The sequence below is a fragment of the Lithobates pipiens genome, unplaced genomic scaffold (genome assembly GCF_037356315.1).
Source record: "Lithobates pipiens isolate NorthernLeopardFrog02 unplaced genomic scaffold, aLitPip1_a1.2 Scaffold_1, whole genome shotgun sequence".
Taxonomy (NCBI): Eukaryota; Metazoa; Chordata; class Amphibia; order Anura; family Ranidae; genus Lithobates; species Lithobates pipiens.
Genome location: NW_027507685.1, coordinates 167,217,697 through 167,241,084, shown reverse-complemented (window position 1 = coordinate 167,241,084; position 23,388 = coordinate 167,217,697). Strand labels below are relative to the sequence as shown.

The 23,388-nt window shown below is 47.6% G+C and overlaps 1 protein-coding gene across 1 annotated transcript in view; it reads right to left on the bottom strand.

Moving 5' to 3' along the window:
- Positions 1–23,388, bottom strand: part of OLFML2A (olfactomedin like 2A) — a 374,838-nt gene that overhangs the window by 21,515 nt on the left and 329,935 nt on the right. The window contains exons 6-7 of the mRNA XM_077478845.1: positions 19,905–20,159; positions 2,858–3,043 (exon numbers count right to left, since the gene is read on the bottom strand). Coding sequence (XP_077334971.1) covers positions 2,858–3,043; positions 19,905–20,159 — 441 coding nt within the window. The remainder of the gene's footprint in view (positions 1–2,857; positions 3,044–19,904; positions 20,160–23,388) is intronic.

Sequence of the window (23,388 nt, the reverse complement as noted above, 5' to 3'; positions counted from 1 at the left end):
GCTCACTTTTTAATTTGCCTTCGCGTTGGTCACATCACTAGGAACCATCTCCTGCTGTTGTTTCAAGACTGGTTTGCTGACATTCCTGCTGGCTTCCATCCTGCTTGCAGTTGCTCTCCTTGGATCCCTGACGTCTGGACTGGCTGATTACCCGATCTGGTTTATGAACTTTGGACTGGCTGACTACCCAATCTGGCTACTGGACTCTGGCTTGCTTGACTACGCTTTTTCCTATTTACCTTTTTATTTTTATTAATAAACAAGTGTGATTTGATTGTACTTATGTCTCTGTCTGTTTCATGGTTCCTGACAGCCGCGTACATATGATCAGACTATCCGGCGGACTTTGCAGTGGACGTCCGCCGGACTTTCCAAACGAGTGCACTTGCCCACACATGACCGGACTTTTGGCGGAGGTCCGCCAAACTTTTCAAATGAACGGACTTGCCCACACACAGAGTAAAGTCCGTTCATTTTGAACGTGACTCAAGGTAGACGGTACTAGCGAAGGAAGTCAATGCCGCCACCTCCATTGGCGAGATTGACACCTTGCTAGCCCCGTCGCCTGGTATGCATTTTAAGGGGAACCTCTACGCCGAAAAAACAGTATGGGAGTCCCCCCAAAGTCCATACCAGACCCTTATCCGAGCACACAGCCCAGCCAGTCAGGAAACGGGGTGGGGACGAGCGAGCGGCCCCCTCCTGAGTTGTACCAGGTAGCGTGCCTTCAACATGGGGGGTGGGTGTTTTGGGGAAGGGGGCGCCCTGCGGGCCCCCCACCCCAAAGCACATTGTCCCCATGTTGATGAGGACAAGGGCCTCTTCCTGACAACCCTGGCCAGATCCCGGCCCCCCCACCCTATGTGAATGAGTATGGGGTACCCCACCCATTTACCTGGAGGAAAAAGTGCCAATAAAAAAAACACACAACACAGGTTTTTAAATTTGTTTATTAGTCAGCTCCGGGGGTCTTCTTCCGACTTCGGGGCTCCTCCACTATCTTCTGCTCTTTTGCTAGTGGAGGAACATGGCTTTCTCTTTCATCGTGGGCGCCATCTGGGGTTCTTCTTCCGCTCTTCGCGGGTTTTCTTCCGACTTCAGGGGTCCTCTTCTGCCAGGGTCCTCCGCTAACTTCTTCCAGCTCTTTTATTAGCTTTGGCCGGGTCTTCTCGTTCGCCGCTGCTTCCGCCTTCTTCTTCCTTCCGATGTTGACACAATGCTCTCTCCGGCTTTAATGCCAGGGATGTGTTGCGCAATAACTTATATAGGCATAATGGGCAGGGTCATCGGGTGACATCACATGGTGACCCCACCCCTTATAATGTCACAGTCCCAGGGATGCTGGGCCTGTGACATCATAAGGGACGGGGTCACCGTGTGATGTCACCCAATGACCCCGCCCATTATGCCTATATATGTCACCGTGCAACGCGTCCCTGGCATTACAGCCGGAGAGAGTGTTGTGCCAACATTGAAAGGAAGAAGAAGGCGACAACGGCAAACGAGAAGACCGGGCCAACGCTGTGTTGTGTGTTTTTTTTATTGACACTTTTTCCCCCAGGTGAATGGGTAGGGGTACGATGTACCCCATACTCATTCACATAGGGTGGGGGGCAGGGATCTGGGGCCCCCTTATTAAAGGGGGCTCCCGGATTCCGATAAGCCCCCCACCTGGAGACCCTGACAACCAATGGCCAGGGTTGTCAGGAAGAGGCCCTTGTCCTCATCAACATGGGGACAAGGTGCTTTGGGGTGGGGGGGCCGCTGGGTCCCCCTTCTCCAAAGCACCCACCCCCCATGTTGAGGTCACGCAGCCTGGTATGGTTCAGGAGGGGGGCGCTCGCTTGTCCCCAACCCCTTTCCTGACCAGCCGGGCTGCGTGCTTAGATAAGGGTCTGGTATGGACTTTGGGGGGCTCCCTTAGGGGTTCCCCTTAAAATCCATACCAGGCGACGGGGCTAGCAAGGTGTCAATCTCGCCGATTGAGGCGGTGACATTGACTCCCTTCGCTAGTCCCGTCTACCTGGAGTCACGGTCAAAATGAATGGACTTTACTCCATGTGTGGGCAAGTCCATTCATTTGAAAAGTCGACGAGTGGATTGTCTGTCGGAAAGCTGCAGCCGAACAACAGTTTTGTAAATAAAATATAATGAAAAATGAATAAGGGCTGACCACCCTTAAAGAGGGAACTGCAGTCTGTTCACCTAATTTGTAATAAAAACATCTCTGTCATTCTGAAGCTTCCCACCAACCACTTTTATTATTTAATATATACTGTTATTCTGTACCTGCAAAATATGCTGTAGAAATCTCCCTCCACTAAGTCTGGCTGCAACCATTTTAAATGAGGGCAGCTACCTGTTCACTTCCTGGATTTACCCAGACACACCAAGGCACACCTGCAGCTCTACAGTTCTCATTGGTCTTCTTATGACTCAACCCCCCTCCCTTCCTGGCAAACTATCGGGAGAGTGAGAGAGAGAGCTGTACATGATGTCCTAGGCCTAAGCTAATGACCAGACAAGAAAGAGGAAGTGGGCTGTACCTATACTTTTATTTACTGGCAGAAAAAAAACATTTTACTATCCAAAGTTAAAACAACAAGGGCAGAGGATTTAATAGATGGAAAGTTGAAAAAATGACTGAAGGTCTGCTTTAAATACAGTATATTTTATATACTGTGAATGCAAGTAGAATGTGTTTACTTTTAAATTGCATAATATCGACCAACTCAATAACTAAGCGCAGGCGATTTACATGATTTAACAGGACAGGAAAATTTGCTCCAATTACAAAGTATGTATAACTGATATCAACCCCCATCCCTCCCTGATATTAAAGTAAAAATTGTCATACCTTGTTTGAAATTGTCTAGGTTTCTAAACTCCACTAGATTATTGCCATAGTAATAATTGGTGATGTAGATTCTGTCATCCTTTGCTGCAGGGTCTTTCATCCAGGCACCTTCATTGCGGCCGTAACTGTGATGCTTTTTTGGTGCCTCAACTGATGCAATGGTGCTCTCACATGCGCCTTCCCTGGCTGAGAGAAAAAAGTTTAATGGTAAGACCATACAATTCCAAACTACTGATCACTTATGAAAACAGCTGCATCTCAGCTGCGATTCCAAACAGCTGTGTTTGATAATATTAAACTGGCTGCAGTAACCAGTCAGCTTCTGTATTTTATGGTTCCGTGCCCGACAGAAAAAATAAAAGGAGAAGCTCTTTGGTTACTGTGGAAAACACTATCAGTTGCTCTGTCTTAAACCTAGATAAATAAAGCAAATATACTGTGTGTGTGTGTATATATATATATATATATATATATTAGAGCTGTTACTGATTACAATTTTCGTGTTCGATTAATCAATTTTTTTTAAATGATTAATCTACTAATTTCGATTAATTATAACGCACATACAGATCCGACTACTTTTAGCTGATCTCCTTGCATTGCAACTCTGCATTAGTCAGTGGTAAATGTATACACTATATACAATCACCCGACACTAGTTAGGTTCCACAATCCATGACTTAACTTCAAAGTTCACACAAATACATTTTAAATTCAAACTGTAGCACTGACGTAAGTAATTTTTTTTTTCCACAGTAGCGTGACAACCCCTCCACCTCAGGTCTAACTAATCACTCTCACATTATGGTATGGACCCCTATGCAAACAGGTGGTCATGCAAGCGGGTATCAAAGGGGTTAACACGGACCATAAACTTCTCTCATGTCTTCTTAGATCTCAGCGAGGACGCCAAATCATGGGTAGAAAGAAAAGATCTAAGTGCTCACGCTTAAGTATAAGATTACATTTTTGTGTTCAAACACAAACTACTCACATAAAGATGATAAAAACACAGCATGAAAAGCCGACAATCATGTTAGTTCCGTATGGCAGCAGTGGATGACGTCATGTCACCCATACGCGTTACGTTCAATCAGAACTTCAATATATTGTAGACATGTCACTGGAGAAGTGATCGAGGGGGTGTACATCTCACCTAGGTTGCTACACAGTGTGAGATGGTAAATCCAGGATGGATCAGTTTCTCAGCAGCGATATGCTGCTGAGTTGTTATTTAATTTTGCCGGGCCTGGATTTATATGGAATGGCAGGTAGGTTTGGTAGAGGGACCTGTCATTCCACATCCCCCGATCCAGTTCTGGGTTTGGGATCAGGTGAGCTTTGATCCTAATTAGCCTGGGAAGCTAAAGGATCTGCAGGGTCTGCAGGTGATTGCTCTCAGCCAGGGAATGAACAATCTGTGTGTTGAAGGAAGCTGCAAGCACAGCCACTGCTGGAGCTAAAACTCACCCTGCGATATCCAGGCGAAAGACGCTGTGTTTGTAAGTGTCAGATAGGTGAGCAGAACCTGTTAGTAAGCGCCCAGCCGGGCTAGGACTTTTATTTTTGTTGTACTTAGAAAGCACGGTGTTGCTGTATATTTTGTTTGCTGGACTGTTTGTACCACGAATAAACGCCAAGATCTGCTTTATAAATTCCAAGTCTGCTGTGAACTGTGTCCAAACACACCCTACCCCGGGAAGATCCCTTACAATTGGTGGAGAATGCGGGCAACGCGGTTGCTAGGGGCAACGGTGTGGACAGACTTGGCTACAGCTGCTGATGTCCTGGGTGAAAGCTGCAACTACACTCCAAGAACAGTCCAGCAACATGGAGGAGATGCTGAAGCAGTTTATGCAAGTGAGTTTGCAACAACAGCAACGACATGAACAGTCCATGGCTGCACAACAGCAGATGCATAAGGAAGAGTTGCAAGCTTTGCGCCAAAGCCAACAACAACTTATCGAGCACCTGATAGTAAATCGAGAGGCGCCTGTGGTTGCTAATCCACCCACAATGGAGGGAGCCGCTCCAGAGATTTTTTTTGGGAGAAGGACTGTGCAGAAAGCGCTGCAAAAGATGACTGCTGAGGACGATGTTGAAGCCTATCTAACAGTATTTGAGCGCGTGGCTGAGCGAGAGAAGTTACCAGCCGCTGAGTGGGCAGAGGTAATTGCGCCCTATTTAACAGGTGAACCTCAAAAAGCCTACTATGACCTCAGTGAGCAAGAGGTTAAGGACTATACTCGGCTAAAAGAGGAGATACTTGCCCGACTAGGAGTTACTACTGCAGTCCGTGCCCGGAGGGTACGCAACTGGAGCTACAGTCTGGACAAATCAGCGAGGTCCCAGATGTATGACCTAATCCATTTGGCAAGAAAGTGGTTGGAGCCAGACACTTCTACTCCTGCACAAATCCTAGAGAAGGTCGTGATGGATCGCTACCTCCGAGCGCTTCCTACTGACTTGCAACGCTGGGTGGGACAAGGTGATCCTAAGAATGCAAACGAACTTGTCAACCTTGTGGAGAGGTTCCAGGCGACTGAGGACTACCTCCGTGATGTTCCTGCAGCATCTTCACCTCCCCGGAGCGCCAGATCTGTGCCGTCAGCTGGTAAGAGACTTCCATCTATTGGGGGAGTGTGGAGGGGTGCTGATGGGGGGAAAAGGGCTCAAGTGGTGTCTCAGGGACAAAAGACTGGTGATGGTCCCGGGTGGCTAAGGGGCTCTGAAAAGGACTCCTTGCCAAAGAGACCAGGCCCTATCCAGTGTTGGAGATGCCATGAGGCGGGACACGTGTCGGCCCATTGCCCTCTTACCTCTGAACCCATGGAATGTGACGCTAGCCGGCGTCAGTCGCTATTTGCGGAACCATCTTGTGCTGCAGTTCCTGGACTAGAGACTGAACCGCAAATCTGCAACATCACAATCAATGACTTTCCTGTTAAAGCGTTAATGGACTCAGGAAGCCTTGTAACCTTGGTGCATGCTAGCCTGGTGACTGGGGACTTAGAGTCTAAAAAGCATATGAGCGTTGTGTGTATACATGGTGATACAAAAGTGTACCCTATAGTGCTGGCTAAAGTCGGGACTGAACAAGGCACAGTACAATATGAAGTGGGTGTGGTTAAAAACCTCATGCATAATGTAATATTGGGGCGCGATTTTCCTTTATTCTGGGCTCTCTGGGAAAAAAGAAAAATCCCCAAAAGGAGTGAGGATACCTCTAAGGTGGTTGCTTTGTCCACTGTGAATGATAAAAGTGTACAGGATGAAAATGATTGTTTTCCTTTGCAGGTCCTGGCTGGGGAGGAGGAGGCTCCTCCCACTGAGCAAAATATACTAGACTTAGAGGTGTCTAGCGATAATTTTGGGGCTGCACAATTACAGGACCCCACTCTCAAAAATGCGAGCGAGCAGGTTGCTGTTATGAACGGGGTACCTCAGGAACCAGATGCTGAAAAAAGATTTCCACATTTTTCGGTGACTAATGATCTTTTCTATAGAGTCAATAAGGTTAAGGATGAGATTGTGGAACAGCTTCTGGTACCTAAGCCGTACCGGCGTCAGGTGCTTGACATGGCACATAACCATGTTCTTGGGGGACACTTGGGGACTGACAAAACGCGAGAGAGGGTTCTCCAGAGGTTTTTTTGGCCGGCCATATATGATGACATTAAAAAATACTGTGAGTCGTGCCCCACATGTCAGGTTAGTGCCCCAGTGTCACATTTTCGCAGTCCTTTGGTTTCGCTCCCTATTATAGAGGTGCCTTTTGAGCGTATTGCCATGGATTTAGTGAGTCCCGTTGTAAAGTCAGCTAGAGGACACCAGTATATTTTGGTAGTCCTGGATTATGCGACCCGCTATCCTGAGGCTGTACCCTTAAGAAACACTGCATCTAAAACAATTGCACATGAGTTGTTTTATATGTTCTCTAGGACTGGGATCCCCAAAGAAATCCTAACTGACCAAGGTACGCCATTTATGTCAAAAGTAATGAAGGAGTTATGCAAACTATTTAAAATCTCACACATCCGTACCTCTGTATACCACCCCCAGACGGACGGATTGGTGGAGAGATTTAATAAAACTTTGAAACATATGTTGAAGAAAGTGGTGGCAAAAGATGGTCGTGACTGGGATCATTTATTACCCTACCTCATGTTTGCTATTAGGGAGGTGCCCCAAGCGTCCACAGGGTTCTCACCATTCGAGTTGGTCTATGGTCGTCACCCTAGGGGTCTACTGGACATTGCAAAAGAGACATGGGAGAATGAGTCCACCCCATACAAGAGTGTTATTGAGCATGTAGCACAAATGCAGGACCGTATAGCCACTGTAATGCCCCTGGTAAGGGAACACCTCCAGAGGGCTCAAGAGGCCCAAAGTAGAATTTACAACCGGTCCGCAAGAATCAGGACATTCAACCCAGGCGATAGGGTCCTTATACTAGTCCCCACTGTTGAGAGTAAATTCTTGGCGAAGTGGCAAGGTCCCTATGAAATTGTTGAAAAGATCAGTGAGGTGAACTACAAGGTGCACCAACCAGGTAGAAGGAAGCCTTTCCAAGTTTATCACATAAACTTGATCAAGCCCTGGAAAGACAGGGAATCCTTGGTGGCGACAAATACTGTTAATAATTTGTCACAACCAATCCCTCCAGTCAAGGTAGGTGATACTCTATCAGTGTCACAGAAACAGGAGGCTCAGGAATTTTTACAGAAAAACAAAAACAAGTTCTCTGACCTCCCAGGGCGTACACACCTCATCCATCATCACATTGAAACTGAGCCTAGAAGCAGAGTAAACCTTAAGCCCTATAGGATACCCGAGGCACGTAGGGAAGCCGTATCTGCCGAGGTAAAACGTATGCTTGCTCTGGGGGTAATTGAGGTGTCACAGAGTGAATGGTCCAGCCCAATTGTGCTAATCCCAAAGCCCAATGGAACTTGGAGGTTCTGTAACGATTTCAGAAAGTTGAATGAGATCTCCAAGTTCGATGCGTATCCTATGCCCAGGGTAGATGAGTTGATTGAGAAGTTGGGTAACGCCAGGTACATAACCACCCTCGATCTCACAAAGGGCTACTGGCAGATTCCACTTTCTGGTGAGGCTAAAGAGAAAACTGCATTCTCCACCCCTGATGGGCTATTCCAGTATGTAGTGATGCCATTCGGGTTACATGGAGCGCCTGCAACTTTCCAGAGGTTGATGGACTTGATTCTGCGACCACATCGTGATTACTCAGCTGCCTACCTCGATGATGTGGTCATTTTTAGCCCTGATTGGGAAAGTCACCTCTGTAAGGTACAGGCCGTGTTGGATGCCATAAGTGATGCGGGGTTGACCATAAATGCCGAGAAGTGTGCTCTAGCCCTAGAAGAGGCCAAATATCTAGGCTACATTATTGGGAGAGGATTGATTAAGCCACAGCTAAATAAAATTGAGGCAATACAGAATTGGCCTAGACCCCTGACAAGGAAACAGGTTAGAGCTTTCCTGGGTATTACGGGGTATTACCGTAGATTTGTGCCGAACTTTGCCTCAGTTGCTGCTCCACTAACTGACTTGACAAAGGGCGGAAAGACAGCAATGGTCACGTGGACCCCAGAGGCCGAGAAGGCTTTCCAAAGCCTTAAGTCTGCCTTGTGCCAACCACCTGTCTTAGTTACCCCCGATTTCAAACGAGAATTTCTGGTCCAGACAGATGCCTCTAACACAGGCTTAGGTGCAGTACTCTCACAAGTAGTGAATGGTGAGGAGCATCCAGTGACGTACTTGAGTAGAAAACTAACCCCGGCCGAGAAAAATTATGCCATTGTGGAGCGAGAATGTTTGGCAGTAAAGTGGGCCCTAGAATCTTTAAAGTATTACTTGCTAGGCAGGAAATTCAAGTTGGTGACAGACCATGCCCCCCTAACATGGATGAAGTTAAACAAGGAGAGAAATGCAAGAGTGACTAGATGGTTTCTCTCCCTACAAAACTTTAATTTCACTGTGGAACACAGGCCAGGGAAATTACAGGCAAATGCTGACGCATTGTCAAGGGTAAGTTGTCTGTGGGGACAAAAGGCTCAGCCCTCCGGTCTGAAAAAGAGGGGGGGGATATGTAGACATGTCACTGGAGAAGTGATCGAGGGGGTGTACATCTCACCTAGGTTGCTACACAGTGTGAGATGGTAAATCCAGGATGGATCAGTTTCTCAGCAGCGATATGCTGCTGAGTTGTTATTTAATTTTGCCGGGCCTGGATTTATATGGAATGGCAGGTAGGTTTGGTAGAGGGACCTGTCATTCCACATCCCCCGATCCAGTTCTGGGTTTGGGATCAGGTGAGCTTTGATCCTAATTAGCCTGGGAAGCTAAAGGATCTGCAGGGTCTGCAGGTGATTGCTCTCAGCCAGGGAATGAACAATCTGTGTGTTGAAGGAAGCTGCAAGCACAGCCACTGCTGGAGCTAAAACTCACCCTGCGATATCCAGGCGAAAGACGCTGTGTTTGTAAGTGTCAGATAGGTGAGCAGAACCTGTTAGTAAGCGCCCAGCCGGGCTAGGACTTTTATTTTTGTTGTACTTAGAAAGCACGGTGTTGCTGTATATTTTGTTTGCTGGACTGTTTGTACCACGAATAAACGCCAAGATCTGCTTTATAAATTCCAAGTCTGCTGTGAACTGTGTCCAAACACACCCTACCCCGGGAAGATCCCTTACAATATATATATATATATATATATATATATATATATATATATATATATATATAAATTATCCAAAAACGAGAGGGGGGTGGTGTTTTGTGTAAGACCTAGTTGTATTTTTGGCTGTAACTCAACTTTAACCGCTTGTCGACTGCCTCACACCAATATATGTCGGCAGAAAGGCTCGTACAGGCAGAATCACGTGGCCGTATGCCCATACGTTGCCCTTTAAGAGGCAGCCTGCGACCCTGTGAGTTGGGTCGCCGGTTCCGGACTCGATCGTCGCGGGATACCTGCGATCGTCTCATGGAGAGGAAGAACGGGGAGATGCTAATGTAAACAAGCATCTCCTCGTTCTGCCTAGTGACAGTGTCACTGATCTCTGCTCCCTGTCATTGGGAACAGAGATCAGTGAGGGTGTCACACATAGCCACGCCCCCCCACAGTTAGAAACTCAATGTAGCAATTTACTGACTCTACACAGGAATGTTTACATATCACTGGTTCATTAATTACAACTTCTCTACAATACTCCTGAGATTGTGGCCTCCTCAGCCCTATTTTGTAATATTAATGACTGCTACTATCAGGGCCGCCATCAGGGGGGTACAGGCAGTACTCATGTAGAGCTCCGAGTGTCCCTAGGGGCCCTGCCAACCAGGGCCCACTCTCCCCTACTGCATGCTGCTGCAGAGAAGTACAAACAAGACAAGCCTCCACTGCCTACTTTCACTTGCCCCTCCAAAGCCCCCCCTCGACCCCAATCCCCCCCCAGGTGGCTGCGACTATGCAGCAGGTTATCGTGGCCATCACTCGCTGGCTTCTCATCCATTACCTGCTGAGGCGGAGCCTGCTGGCTGCTGCTGGGTTTTCTTGCAATGTGATTGGCTGGCACAGGGGCAGGGGGAGTGGTCAGTTTGTCGACGGTGCATGTGGACACAGCAATAACAGGTGCATGCAGATAGATCCGAGAATGCAGGATGGAGGGTAAGTCGCAAAAATGTAATGTGTGCTGCCGTCTGTGCCCCCTGTGCTGCCTGTAGATTTTATATGGAGTTTATTTATCTCCTTCTTGGATGGGACACCCTGAGGCAGACAAGCTGGTATAATTGAGTTGCATTGTGAAAATGGATAACTCTGGGTGCAGATACATATTAAAGAGGCTCTCCAAAATGTAACTCATCCCCACCCAGAGTCATCCTCATCCATTTTCACTATGCAACCCAGTCATCTTCATCCCCACCCAGCATCTACTCCACCCCTCCATTCTCCACAATTCATCACCATCCACGCCTAGCACCATCCATCCCTCCAGTCTCCAAAGGTGTAAGAGTGTTAAAATAAAAGTGGGTGCACCGAAGGACCCAGTGGGAGAACCAGTGGGTGGACCCTGGAGAATGTTGGGGGTTGGGCCCTGGGGGGCCCAGGCCTACAGCTGTATAAGGGGCCCCAAAATTTCCGATGGCTGCCCTAGCTACTATTATAAGTATAGGCCGTGGTATGGGGGGGTACTGTTGCTTTAAATGCTAATGAGCTGTTCCATTGGGAACCAATGGGAACACCTGGAAATTTCTGGAATTCCAGGGATATGCATATAAGGGACTGCAGAGGCTGGGACTTCCTCTTTGAGCCGTCCAGCTGAAGAACTATTTGACCCGGTGAGTTCTCTGTGTAGAGTCCCTGGTCCGCCGGGTCTTGGAGAAGAAGGGTGACGAGGGGGGCGAGGAGTGGCTGCGCAGGTGCCTGGCACTAGTGTCCGGGGAAGAGACAAGCATGCCCAAGGGAGGAGACAAGAGTCCGGAGATGGGCAAGGAGGAAGAGGGGAGGCAGCTTGGTCAAGAGGAAGAGTACGGCGGGCGAAGAACACTAAGGCGCAGTATACCGCCGGAGCGACAAGTGCAGGTTTCTAAGGTGGGAAGAGAGGACCGTGCACCGCCAAGCAGAGGAGCTGAGGAAGCCGGGGGAGTGGCTGGGTGGAGTTGCCATGCCAACAAGAAGAAAAAGACAAATTCTCTGTCCCCTGCCAGGAGAGGGGGTAGAATAGATGGAACTAGGCACCCAACAGCAAGTGAACTGAGAGGTCGGCAGCCTTCACCACCTACTTGTGTAAACACTGACAGACCCGCTCTCCTGACAGACTGGAATAGTGAGGAGAGAAGTGGTGAGAATGGCTCCAGGCATATGTAGCAAGAGCTTCAGCCTGTAGAGGCATGGGAGGAAGCAAGTCAGAATGTACCAGTGAACCCCTCAGTGCCTGGTGAGTTGCTGCATTACTCTGCATTATTTGAATTAGTGGGTTCTCTCTCTGCTCTAGTTAAAAATCTTTCTCCTTTAGTGCAGACTTCTGCAAATGTTGTTACTCCTGTCTTTGCAAATGTTACTGAACATGTTAATCCTTCTTTTGCTTCTCCAGAGGTATTATCCATTCCCTACCATTCTCCTGTTGTCATTCCCACGGAGGTTAGGAGTTTAGATAATGTAAGTCATGTATTGCCCATACACATGCCTAGCATGTCTGGCACCTGAGGCTTGCTTAAAGGAAACCATGCCCTGCGAGGTCTCACCTTTGGGATATCATTTACCCTTATTAGTAAAGGAAAAAATATGGAAAGGGGAGTTTGTGGATGTGTTGTCCCTCCTGCCCTCTCATAAAGAATTTGTGGGCAAGGTGAATAAAAAGGGGATGAAAAATTGGAGGATGATACGCGAAGGCCTGTACCCAGATCATTTCATAATTAGGGTTAGGGGCTGCAGGGTTATTGCGTTTTCTCTAGTTTTCTCTAGGCTGAGAGACGCCCGGATTTGTGTGGTGTGTTGTTCCAGCATTTTGAGCATGTGCTGGAGGCATAGAGTCATTTTGGTAGCTTAGCGTGGTATTCGTATGATAAATCTTCTTGGCAGAAACTTTCCATTCACCCCACTCTTAAATGGGGAATGAAGGATGTGGGAATATGCCTAAATTTGATCCTGCCTCCTAAACAAGGCGTGTTTAAGCAGCCTGCAGCTAAACCCTTGAGCTTGGCTTACAGATGGGGCTACTGCTTTGCTTTCAATGAAAGCCAATGTCGTTGGGGTGCTTCGTGTAAGTATAAGTATAAATGTGCTCTATAAATGCTTTCAGAAATATGCCAGATCAGGGACCAGTCAAATGCAAAGAGAGGTACCCAGACAGGGAGAAGGCTCAATTTCACATTGAGGGTTTTGCTAATGGTTTTCCTTTACCTTCTTTTTCAGGGGAGGGATGCACGATTGTTAATAACTTGAAATCAGTGCAGCTTTTTCCACCAGGAGTAAGGCCGCGTACACACGGGCGGACTGTTCGCCCAACTTTGTTTGTCAAACAGTTTCGGCAAACAGTCCGCTCAAAATTAGCATGGACGGACATGGCCACACACGGCACTTTTTGAGCGGACTGTTTCAGCGAACTGTTTGCCAAACAGTTCGCTCAACTTTTGAAATGAACGGACTCGCCCACGTAAAGCGGAGGCAAATCCGCCCATTTCGAGCGCGTGTACAGGTAGGCGGGGCACGCGAAGGAGACGTCACGGGCTCCGCCGCCTGGAATGGACTTAAAGGGGAACCCCAACGCCGAAAAAAAGTCCACAACAGACCCTTGTCCGAGCACGCTACCCGGCCGGCCAGGAAAGGGGGGCGAGCGAGCGCGCCCCCCCTCCTGAGCCGTACCAGGCCGCGTGCCCTCAACATGGGGGGGTGCCTTGGGGAAGGGGGGGGCACGCGGCCCCCCCACCCCAAAGCACCTTGTCCCCATATTGATGAGGACAAGGGCCTCTTCCCGACAACCCTGGCCGTTGGTTGTCGGGGTCTGCGGGCGGGGGGCTTATCGGAATCCGGGAGCCCCCTTTAAGAAGGGGGCCCCCGGATACCGGCCCCCCACCCTATGTGAATGAGTATGGGGTACAATGTACCCCTACCCATTCACCTGTGAAATAAAGTACAAAAAAAAACACAACACAGAGAAAAAATATTTTATTGCACAGCTCCGGGGGTCTTCTCGCCGGACTCCTCCGCTATCTTCGTGTAGCTCTTTTACTAGCGGAGGAGCCCGGCTTTCTTCCTCCCCGCCGCCGGCCTCTTCTCCCGACTTCGGGGGTCTTGTCCCCCTCTTCGGTTCTTCTGCCGGGCCACCGCGCCTTCTTGTAGCTCTTTTGCAGGCGGTGGCCCGGTCTTCTGTCGCCGCTGCCTTCCGTTCTTCTGTCGCCGCCTTCGGTTCTTCTGCCGGGCCACCGCGCCTTCTTGTAGCTCTTTTACAGGCGGTGGCCCGGTCTTCTGTCGCCGCTGTCGCTGTCGCCGTCGCCGCCTTCCGTTCTTCTTCTTCATCTTGTTCTTCTTCTTCTTCCCCAGGAGATGTTGACACGTCGCTCTCTCCGGCCGGAATGCCAGAGCCGCGCTGTGCGGTCACTTATATAGTGACAATGGGGCGGTGTCACATGGTATATGTCACATGGGTTGGTCACATGGTGACCCCGCCCCCTTACGATGTCATAGTCCCCATGTGACATCAACCCATGTGACCAACCCATGTGACATATACCATGTGACACCGCCCCATTGTCACTATATAAGTGACCGCTCAGCGCGGCTCTGGCATTCCGGCCGGAGAGAGCGACGTGTCAACATCTCCTGGGGAAGAAGAAGAAGAACAAGAAGAAGAAGAAGAACGAAAGGCGGCGACGGCGACAGCGACAGCGGCGACAGAAGACCGGGCCACCGCCTGTAAAAGAGCTACAAGAAGGCACGGTGGCCCGGCAGAAGAACCGAAGGCGGCGACAGAAGAACGGAAGGCAGCGGCGACAGAAGACCGGGCCACCGCCTGCAAAAGAGCTACAAGAAGGCGCGGTGGCCCGGCAGAAGAACCGAAGAGGGGGACAAGACCCCCGAAGTCGGGAGAAGAGGCCGGCGGCGGGGAGGAAGAAAGCCGGGCTCCTCCGCTAGTAAAAGAGCTACACGAAGATAGCGGAGGAGTCCGGCGAGAAGACCCCCGAAGACGGAAGTCCCCCGGAGCTGTGAAATAAAATATTTTTTCTCTGTGTTGTGTTTTTTTTTGTACTTTATTTCACAGGTGAATGGGTAGGGGTACATTGTACCCCATACTCATTCACATAGGGTGGGGGGCCAGTATCCGGGGGCCCCCTTCTTAAAGGGGGCTCCCGGATTCCGATAAGCCCCCCGCCCGCAGACCCCGACAACCAACGGCCAGGGTTGTCGGGAAGAGGCCCTTGTCCTCATCAACATGGGGACAAGGTGCTTTGGGGTGGGGGGGCCGCGCGGCCCCCCCTTCCCCAAGGCACCCCCCATGTTGAGGGCACGCGGCCTGGTACGGCTCAGGAGGGGGGGGCGCGCTCGCTCGCCCCCCTTTCCTGGCCGGCCGGGTAGCGTGCTCGGACAAGGGTCTGTTGTGGACTTTGGGGGAACCCCCACGCCGATTTTTTTCGGCGTTGGGGTTCCCCTTTAAGCCCATTCCAGGCGGCGGAGCCCGCGACGTCTCCGTCGCGGGCCCCGCCTACCTTCACACGCGCTCGAAATGAGCAGACTTTCCTCCGAGCGGGAACAGTTTGCTCATTTCGAAAGTAGCCTACACACGGGCGGACTGTTCGCTCAAACACAGTTTCAGCGGACAGTTTTTCGGAATTTCCGAAAGACTTTGTCCGTCAAACTGTCCGCTGAAACTGTCCGCTGAAAGCCCACACACGAGCGGACTGTCCGCCCAAACACTGTTCAGCGGACAAGGTTGGGCGAACAGTCCGCCCGTGTGTACGCGGCCTAAGACAAAAAATGAACAAAGAAATAGCAGAGGGGCAGGTGAAAGATCCTTTCCAGTGGCCTCCTTTTCATAATTTTCCCATCTCCCCTTTGGGAGTTGTTCAGAAGCGGGAGCCAAATTAATTTTGCATAATCCATCAGCTGTCATTCTCTAAGGGTGATTCCCTGAATGATGAGCTGGATGATGCTTTGTGCTTAGTTTCAACTTTTGAGGACGCGGGTGGTAAAATCCGATATCAAAATCGGCTTCTCGGCTATTGCCAATCTCACCCTTGGCTTTTAACTCTTCCGGTTTTTACTTTGATGGGTGTTTTTTTTTTTTTGCTAAGTCTCCCAATGGGTTGTTCGGTGTCTTGCGCTTATTTTGAGTCCTTTTCTACGTTTTTGCAATGGGTGCTTTGTGGCGAATCAGGAATGGATAGAGTAGTCCATTAGCTATATGATTTCCCATTCATCGGGCCATGTGATTCAGCAGCTTGTAGCCAATTGCTGCATACTTTTCGCAAACATCTCCAGCACTTTTGAAATGCCTTTGGCGGAGGACAAAACATTGTTGGCTACCACCGCTTTGGAGGAATTTTTAGACATATTAATTGACACACAACGCATGGAGTTTAGGTTGCCCACGGCAAAAATTCTGAAACTCAAGTCTCTGATTGCCAACTTTCTTTGTCGCATAAGGTCATCTTGAAGAAAATGCAATCCCTTCTGGGGGCCTTGAACTTTTTTTCTTGCAGGATTATATCAGTATGGCGTGTCCTTTATCGTAGACTGTATTTTTCAATTTCAGGGCTCAAGTCACCTTTTGCTTATATAATGCTAGGTTGTTAAAAGAGGATCTTGCTGTATGGGTGAGAATTCTTGATTCATATGTAGCGGCCATAACCCGTTGCAGGGCGGCCTTGACTGAATGGGCTTACCGGTTACCTTCTCCTGCCCTGCTCTTCCGTGTCTAGGGGTTCCCAGGGTTGATACCCAACGACTTGTACACTGACACAGATAAGGTCCTTTAAAAAAGTTTAATTTTGCAGTAGAACTTTCACAAAACACAGTCTCTTATGCCCCGTACACACGAGCGGACTTTTCAACATCCAAAGTCCGAAGGACCGAGTCCGTCAGACTATCCGATCGTGTGTGGGCTGCAACGGACTTTTGATTCGCCAAAGTCTGACGGACTTTAGAAATGAAGCATGCTTCAAATTTTCCCGAAGGAACTCCGCCGGACCCGGTCCCCTTCGAAAACTCTGCTCGTGTGTATGCTACTCCGACGGACTAAAACCGACGCTAGGGCAGCTATTGGCTACTGGCTATGAACTTCCTTATTCGAGTCGGGTCGTACGTCATCACGTTCGAATCCGTCGGAGTTTAGTGTGATCGTGTGTGGCCAAGTCCGTTCGGCCGAAAAGTCTGTCAGAACTCTGGCGGAACTCCGGCGGAACTCCTTTGGAAGTCTGTCGGACATAAGTCCTCTCGTGTGTACGGGGCATTAGGGAACAGAGGGCATGGGTGAAGAACACAGGTACCTTGAACTGCAGATTTAACAAAGTCTCTACTTCCACCCAGAGAGTAGCCACTCGCAGCTGGGTACTTCAAGGCTGAACAGACTTCTAGCCAGAGATCATGGCAGTCAGCACGTTGACTCAAGCTTGAACAATCATCTGGAGATGAACAGGAACCTTTTTCCAACTGTACCTGGAACGCTTCCCGTGGTACTGGAAAAGTGTGAACTCATTAATGTCCTTCCCAACTCAGTAACCAGGCACTTCTCAGGATGCCACTTGCTGGCCCTCCTCCAAAGAGTCCTCCCCCGGTTACTTCCATGAGCTGTGGTGTCCCTCGAAGCCGAGAGCACACCCGGACACTTTGAATCCTCCCTCAGTTACAGCACCTCGGACCAGCAGGTTCTGAGACTCGGGAACAGACGGATCCCTACCCCAGACCAGTTAGGGGCCACTGACAGGAACATGCTGCTGGATGACAAACAATCCGTGACCGGGACCCCTCACGGGGCTACCCCGGTCCTGGAACCAGAACAGACCACACGGGTCTCACAAACAACTCTGGAACCTAGAACACATGACCCACACCTGTTCCCAGACTCCTCAGCGGGCATGGCACTCCCACTGATTGGCTTCGGGAGGGCCATAACCAAACATCCAACCAGGCCTGGTTCTAGCCTGTCATGTGTACCTCACCATTCACATAACCAGGCAGGATCCGACTTGGATCCCCGCCAATACCAGGCACTGTGTTTGGTATGAATCATGAGGGGGAATTCCACGACAAATTTTAAATAAAAAAAACGACATGGCTTCCTCTCCAAGAGCATACCAGGCCCTTAGGTCTGGTATGGGTTTTAAGGGGAACCCCCTACGCTGAAAAAAATGTGTGGGGGTCCCCCCAAAATCCATACCAGACCCCTATCCGAGCACTTAGCCCAGCCAGTCATCAAAGGGGGTGGGGATGAGCCATCGCCCCCACATCCTGAACCGTACCAGGCCGCATGCCCTCAACATGGGGGTTGGGTGCTTTGGGGAAGGGGGGCGCCCTGCAGCCCCCCCACCACAAAGCACCTTATCCCCATTTTGATGAGGACAAAGGCCTCTTCCCGACAACCCTGGCCGTTGGTTTTTGGGGTCTGCAGGCGGAGGGCTTATCGGAATCCGGGAGCCCCCTTTAATAAGGGGTCCCTCAGATCCTGGCCCCCCACCCTATGTGAATGAGTATGGGCTACATCGTACCCCTACCCATTCACCTGAGGGAAAAAAGTGTCAATAAAAAACACTAGACAGGTTTTCAAAGTATGCCAGCATGCCCCAGGATTTGACGTCATAAGGGGACGTGTGACATCACTCGGTGACCACACCCCATGCCTATATAAGTCATTGCGGACCTCGCACACAGCATTACAGAGAGCATCGTGTTGCTTAGACCTCAAGTGGGAGGGTATTTTTTCATACATACAAATATATGAGTTGTGACTCACTAAGTACCAGTTAAATTTTGTGTTGCACAAATGTTTGGGACACCTGGGATTAAGTAATTACCAGTTCTCCTCTCACTCTTTAAGAATAGGTGTGGCGTCAGCGGCTGCCAGAATGGGTTTAGCGGTGCCCGCCATTAAGGAATTGGGAAGGTGGAGGTCAGACTGTTTTAAAGTATATGTAAGACCTGACCTTTTTCTTTAATTTTTTCTTTAATTTTTCCAGGTTTGAGTAAGTGTGTATGGATACTGGGGCATTCATACATAGTGCAGTGCAGTGCAGCTATTTGGTCAACCTGTCATTGTTGCCGGAATTCTTTACGTTATATTGGAAAGATATAAGAGGCCTTCAGTGGTTTCAACTGTATTTCCACCTTTCTAGGTTGTACCAGGTTTGGCCTCCACCATCTATTTTAGTTATTAATTTAGGGGGCAATGACCTAGGTAATATCAAGACATTAGATTTGCTGTTTAGGATTAAGCAAGATTTGCACCAATTTAAGTTAACATCACCAGATACGGTGATTGTATTTTCTGAAATTGTTCCTCGTCTCGCTTGGTTCTCATCCCCACAAGGGAAGGTGATGGAGAAAATGAGGAAGAGAATAAACAGAGCGATGGCTAAGTATATGCCTTTGATTGAGGGGTTGTCATATAGACATGTCGACCTTGAAGGTGACATCCTGGGTTTTTATAGGCAGGATGGGGTCCACAACTCAGATGTGGGGCTGGATATATTTAATCTGGGCCTACAGTGTGGTACAGAGATGGCCACGGCTTTGGGGGTGGGCCATGCTTGAGGTCTCAAGCTTGGCTGGTGGGGACGTTTATATTCTGATATAAATTGTATTATTTTGCTGGACTTCTAATAACTGAGTGATTGTATTGATGTTATGTTGAATATGGTTATGTAATAATAAAGTTTGAATCTTGTAAATTTTTGATAAAGCTTTAATCCAATAAAGGTGCAGCGGCCATTATTTGCCATAACTTCTTGTTCTCTTTATTATAATTATGGTGGTTGGTTAAGGTATCTGTGGGGTGGATGTGGCCCACAATCTTATGATAAAATGGGGCACTAATTGGGGACCCCTTTCTTGAGATTGTGGCCTCCCCAGCCCTGTTTTGTAATATTAATGATTGCTACTATTATAAGTATAGGTAGTGGTATAGGGAGTACTGTCACTTTACATGCTAATGAGCTGTTTCATTGAGATCTAATGGGAACACCCAGAAATTTCTGGAATTCCAGGGATATGCATATAATGGGCTGCAGAGGCCATGACTTCCTCTTTGACCCATCCAGCTGAAGAACACCCGCCCTCCCACCTAAGTTGTGTGCACTTTTATGAGGATGGGTCACCCTGGATATCTGGGGGGTATTTATAGTCTGATATAAGTAGTATTATTTTGCTCCAGTTCTAATAACTGAGCAATTGTATTGATGTTATGTTGTTAATTATGTTAATCCAATAAAAGTGCCCATTATTTGCCATAACTTCTTATTCTCTTTATTATAATTGTGGTGGTTGGTTAAAGTAAGGTGCAGTTTTCCTATATCACATGTTTGCAAAAATACCAACCTTTATTATTGTTGCCTGCTTCAGGTCCAAGATCTGTGGATGAAAGTGTTGCTGGTACATATTCAGTAGTGGTAGTTTTAGCTGTTGTGGTACTTTCAGTTCTGGTGGTTGTTGTAGCAGGTATTGTGGAGGTGGTAGTGGTTGCTGCAGTTATCTCTATATTCTTGTCCTCTTGAATGATGCGAGTTTCTCTGATGTCTTCCTCTGTTTTGCTATCTTGTTTTTCTCCTCGTATTGTCAACCTTCCAATGTTTTCTAGAAATAACATGACAGCTTAAAACAATGAACCCCTTTACATTCCGATTACACATTTCATTAAGTAATTTATCACAAATGAAATTTTGCAGTGCCATGGAATAACCTATCAACAGCATGTGTACTTCTAACTGCTCTTATTCAAAGTAGATCCTAACTCAAAACATATCCATGATTCTAGGTCAAGATCAAGTTGTATAGCACTAAACCGCAATGAACATGTTGCTCCATCAAATTTAATAAACAATAAATGTCTAGACTAAATCAATCTTAATGATAATGAATATCCATCAGTGGCAATGCACCATGCTTTGCTTCTCAAAAGAAAACCATGGACCATACTTTAGCTTGAAACCACCGCTCGCCATAGCTGATCCTGATATGGATGTATGCATGTGAAAGCCTCAGTCAATGCCGCTTCTCGGGCCATGCCCCCCATCATGTTTCATCCCACTATCGTATCCATACCAGCCACTCTTCCCACATCAGAGAGATTTAAACGTCTCTGCCAACGGGAGACTTATTAAATATACGCTCTTGATGTACTTTTGCCTGGAGGTATTAATGAAGAATTGGAAATTAGCACCTTACTCTAGATAATACTACATTTAACATACAGACTGTGATATTATGGTGTCTATTTGTTATCCACTACTAGTATACTATCCACCTCTAACCTCCTAATTTTATCTTGTGTAAGTTATATGATCTACTACAGTAAGTTATATGAGCTACTACATTTAGTTGTTCATTTATCATTCATTCCCTCTTATTATGATATCCATAAGTCATGGTGTTTGCCTGTTTAAACATGTACATATCTGCCATCTGTCACAGTCAAATATGATCTATTATCAACAACTATAGGCACAATCTGTACTATTTGTAGAGCATCCATTACATCGTATTACTTATTCCTATAAGTAAATTCTTTATAGTAGATTTGTGACCTTATTTGTGGGTATGTAAATGCCCGGCCGCCCCTGTAACACACCCGCATACTTATTTACAGTCTATTATTATCTATTATCGTCAGAGTATTGCTACAGGCATAATCTGTACTATTTGAATAAGCATCCACCACCTCCTATTACCCTTTTGTATTTTATAGACGCTCAGCCGCCCCTGTAGCACTTCTTTATACTAATTCCCAGTTGAGTAATACCTCTCACCATGAGATTATTGCTACAGGCATAATCTGCACAATTCGTCCAACTTGTATAATCATCCACTATTTTCCTCTACCTGTTTTTAGTGTATAGACACCCGGCCGCCCTTGTAACACACCTATACACTTATTCAAAGTCAAGTAATATTCAGCCTTGTTTTATCATTGTTACAGACATAATCAGTACAATTCACACAACATCCACTATATACTATCGCTTATTCCCTTTTTTTTTTAAATCCCCTTTCAACAGATTTATTACTTCATTTGCATGTGTAAAGATGCCTGGCCAACCCTGTAACACAGGTGTATAGCTGCCCGGCCGCCCTTGTAACATGTCTGCATATTTATTGACTGTTATTTTAACATTAGACTTACGACCTTATTTGCATGTGTACAAACACCCGGCTGCCTTTGCATCTGTCACTTCCCTTATCATTGTGCATTCAACATCTGCCCATACTCCTCCCCTTACTCCTCCCCCTCACCATTCATAAGCCAGTTGAGGAGTATGGGCGTAAGGTCTGGCGAAGGAGCTGCTTGTGCTCTGAAAAGTGTGACCTCCCTCTTCTCTCCACTGACATCATCAGCCTTGTGTGTCCCGCGGTGAATACAGGCTTCCCTGCTGCCTCCTCTCTCCAACACGTTTGAGAACGCTTTACAGCTGCTGTACGTTTCCTTAGCGTTTAATAGTCGGGACATCCCTTTGCTAATACTCCTTGCTTAAAATGACCAAAGCACCCCCTTTATCTGCGCCCCTTATGACAATCTCTTTGCGTGCTTCCAAAGACTTCATATCTCGCTTAATATATTGGGGATCCATCATTTTCTTAACCCTTAATTCTTCCGGATCTTTTGAGACCATATTTTTAACTACTTCCATATATTTATTCTCCACATTGGGGGGGGTTGAAAATAGACTTTATTTTACGTAAATTAGAATGATCACCCCCACCCCCTGTGGGGCCTACACGTGAATTGGACAAGAAATATTTTTTCATGTTTAAGGTCCTAACATATTTCTGAAGGCTCACATATGTCTGGAATTTGTTTAAATTTTTTACGGGTGAAAATTTCAGGCATCTATCAAATACTTTAACTTCATCCTTGTTTAATGCTATACCACTCAAGTTGTAAATACCCATACCCATTGTGGTTTGGGCCTTTTGTAGTCGCCTACCCCCTCGTTTTCCTCTCTTTCTTTTCGTTTTCTGAGAGGACCTGGGTGGAGTGTGAGGTGGAGGTTGTCTGCTGGAGGAAGTTGCTCCTGCCTACTGTGAAAATCCCCTCCTCCATAGGGTGCCTGATTAGCTAATGGTGCAAATTTGTATAGGTGGGTATTGGTCTTTCAGGGGGAAAGTAAGGTCTCCCTCCTCTCTGCTGACTTCCTCCTTCCCCATACTGATTATTCGCCCTCCAATCATTATATTGATTTGAATAATGAGGAGAGGGAGGGTAGTGATTATCCAACAATGGCCATGATGGGCAGTTCCCTCCTCTCCCTCTTCCTTGTTTGTTTTTACCCCTCCTACCATTCCCCTGAGCATAGTTATTCCCCTGTATTGGAAACTAAATTGCTGAGGGGAAGCATATGTATGAATAGGTTCTACACTAAGGACCCTTCTCTATATTTCTACTACTGACAATAGATCCAGTTGAATGGATTTTATTTGCAAACGTCAACCATTGAACAGTCTTTTAACTTGGGATCAGAGGGTTGGAAAGGAAAGTTCAGGTACTCTCAATGTCAAAGTCTATAACCGTTAAGGAACTTGCTTACTTTGACTGCATCCAGAGAATAGCCATTCGCAGCTGGATAAGCACTCAGGTTGGACAGTCCCTCTCTCACAAGGCCTAGCAGCCAACAAGGTGCTTACTCAGGAACAAAGTCTTTATCACCGACATTGTTGCAGAACACGTAGGGAAACTAAGCGGTAGAACACTTGTAGGATACCTGGATCTTTCAGCCCACTTGGCGATATCCCCAAGACCAGATTCTCTCGGTTACTTTAGCCCTTCCAGGCTCTTGTTAAGAAAACCAACCACACGTGATGTTCTTTT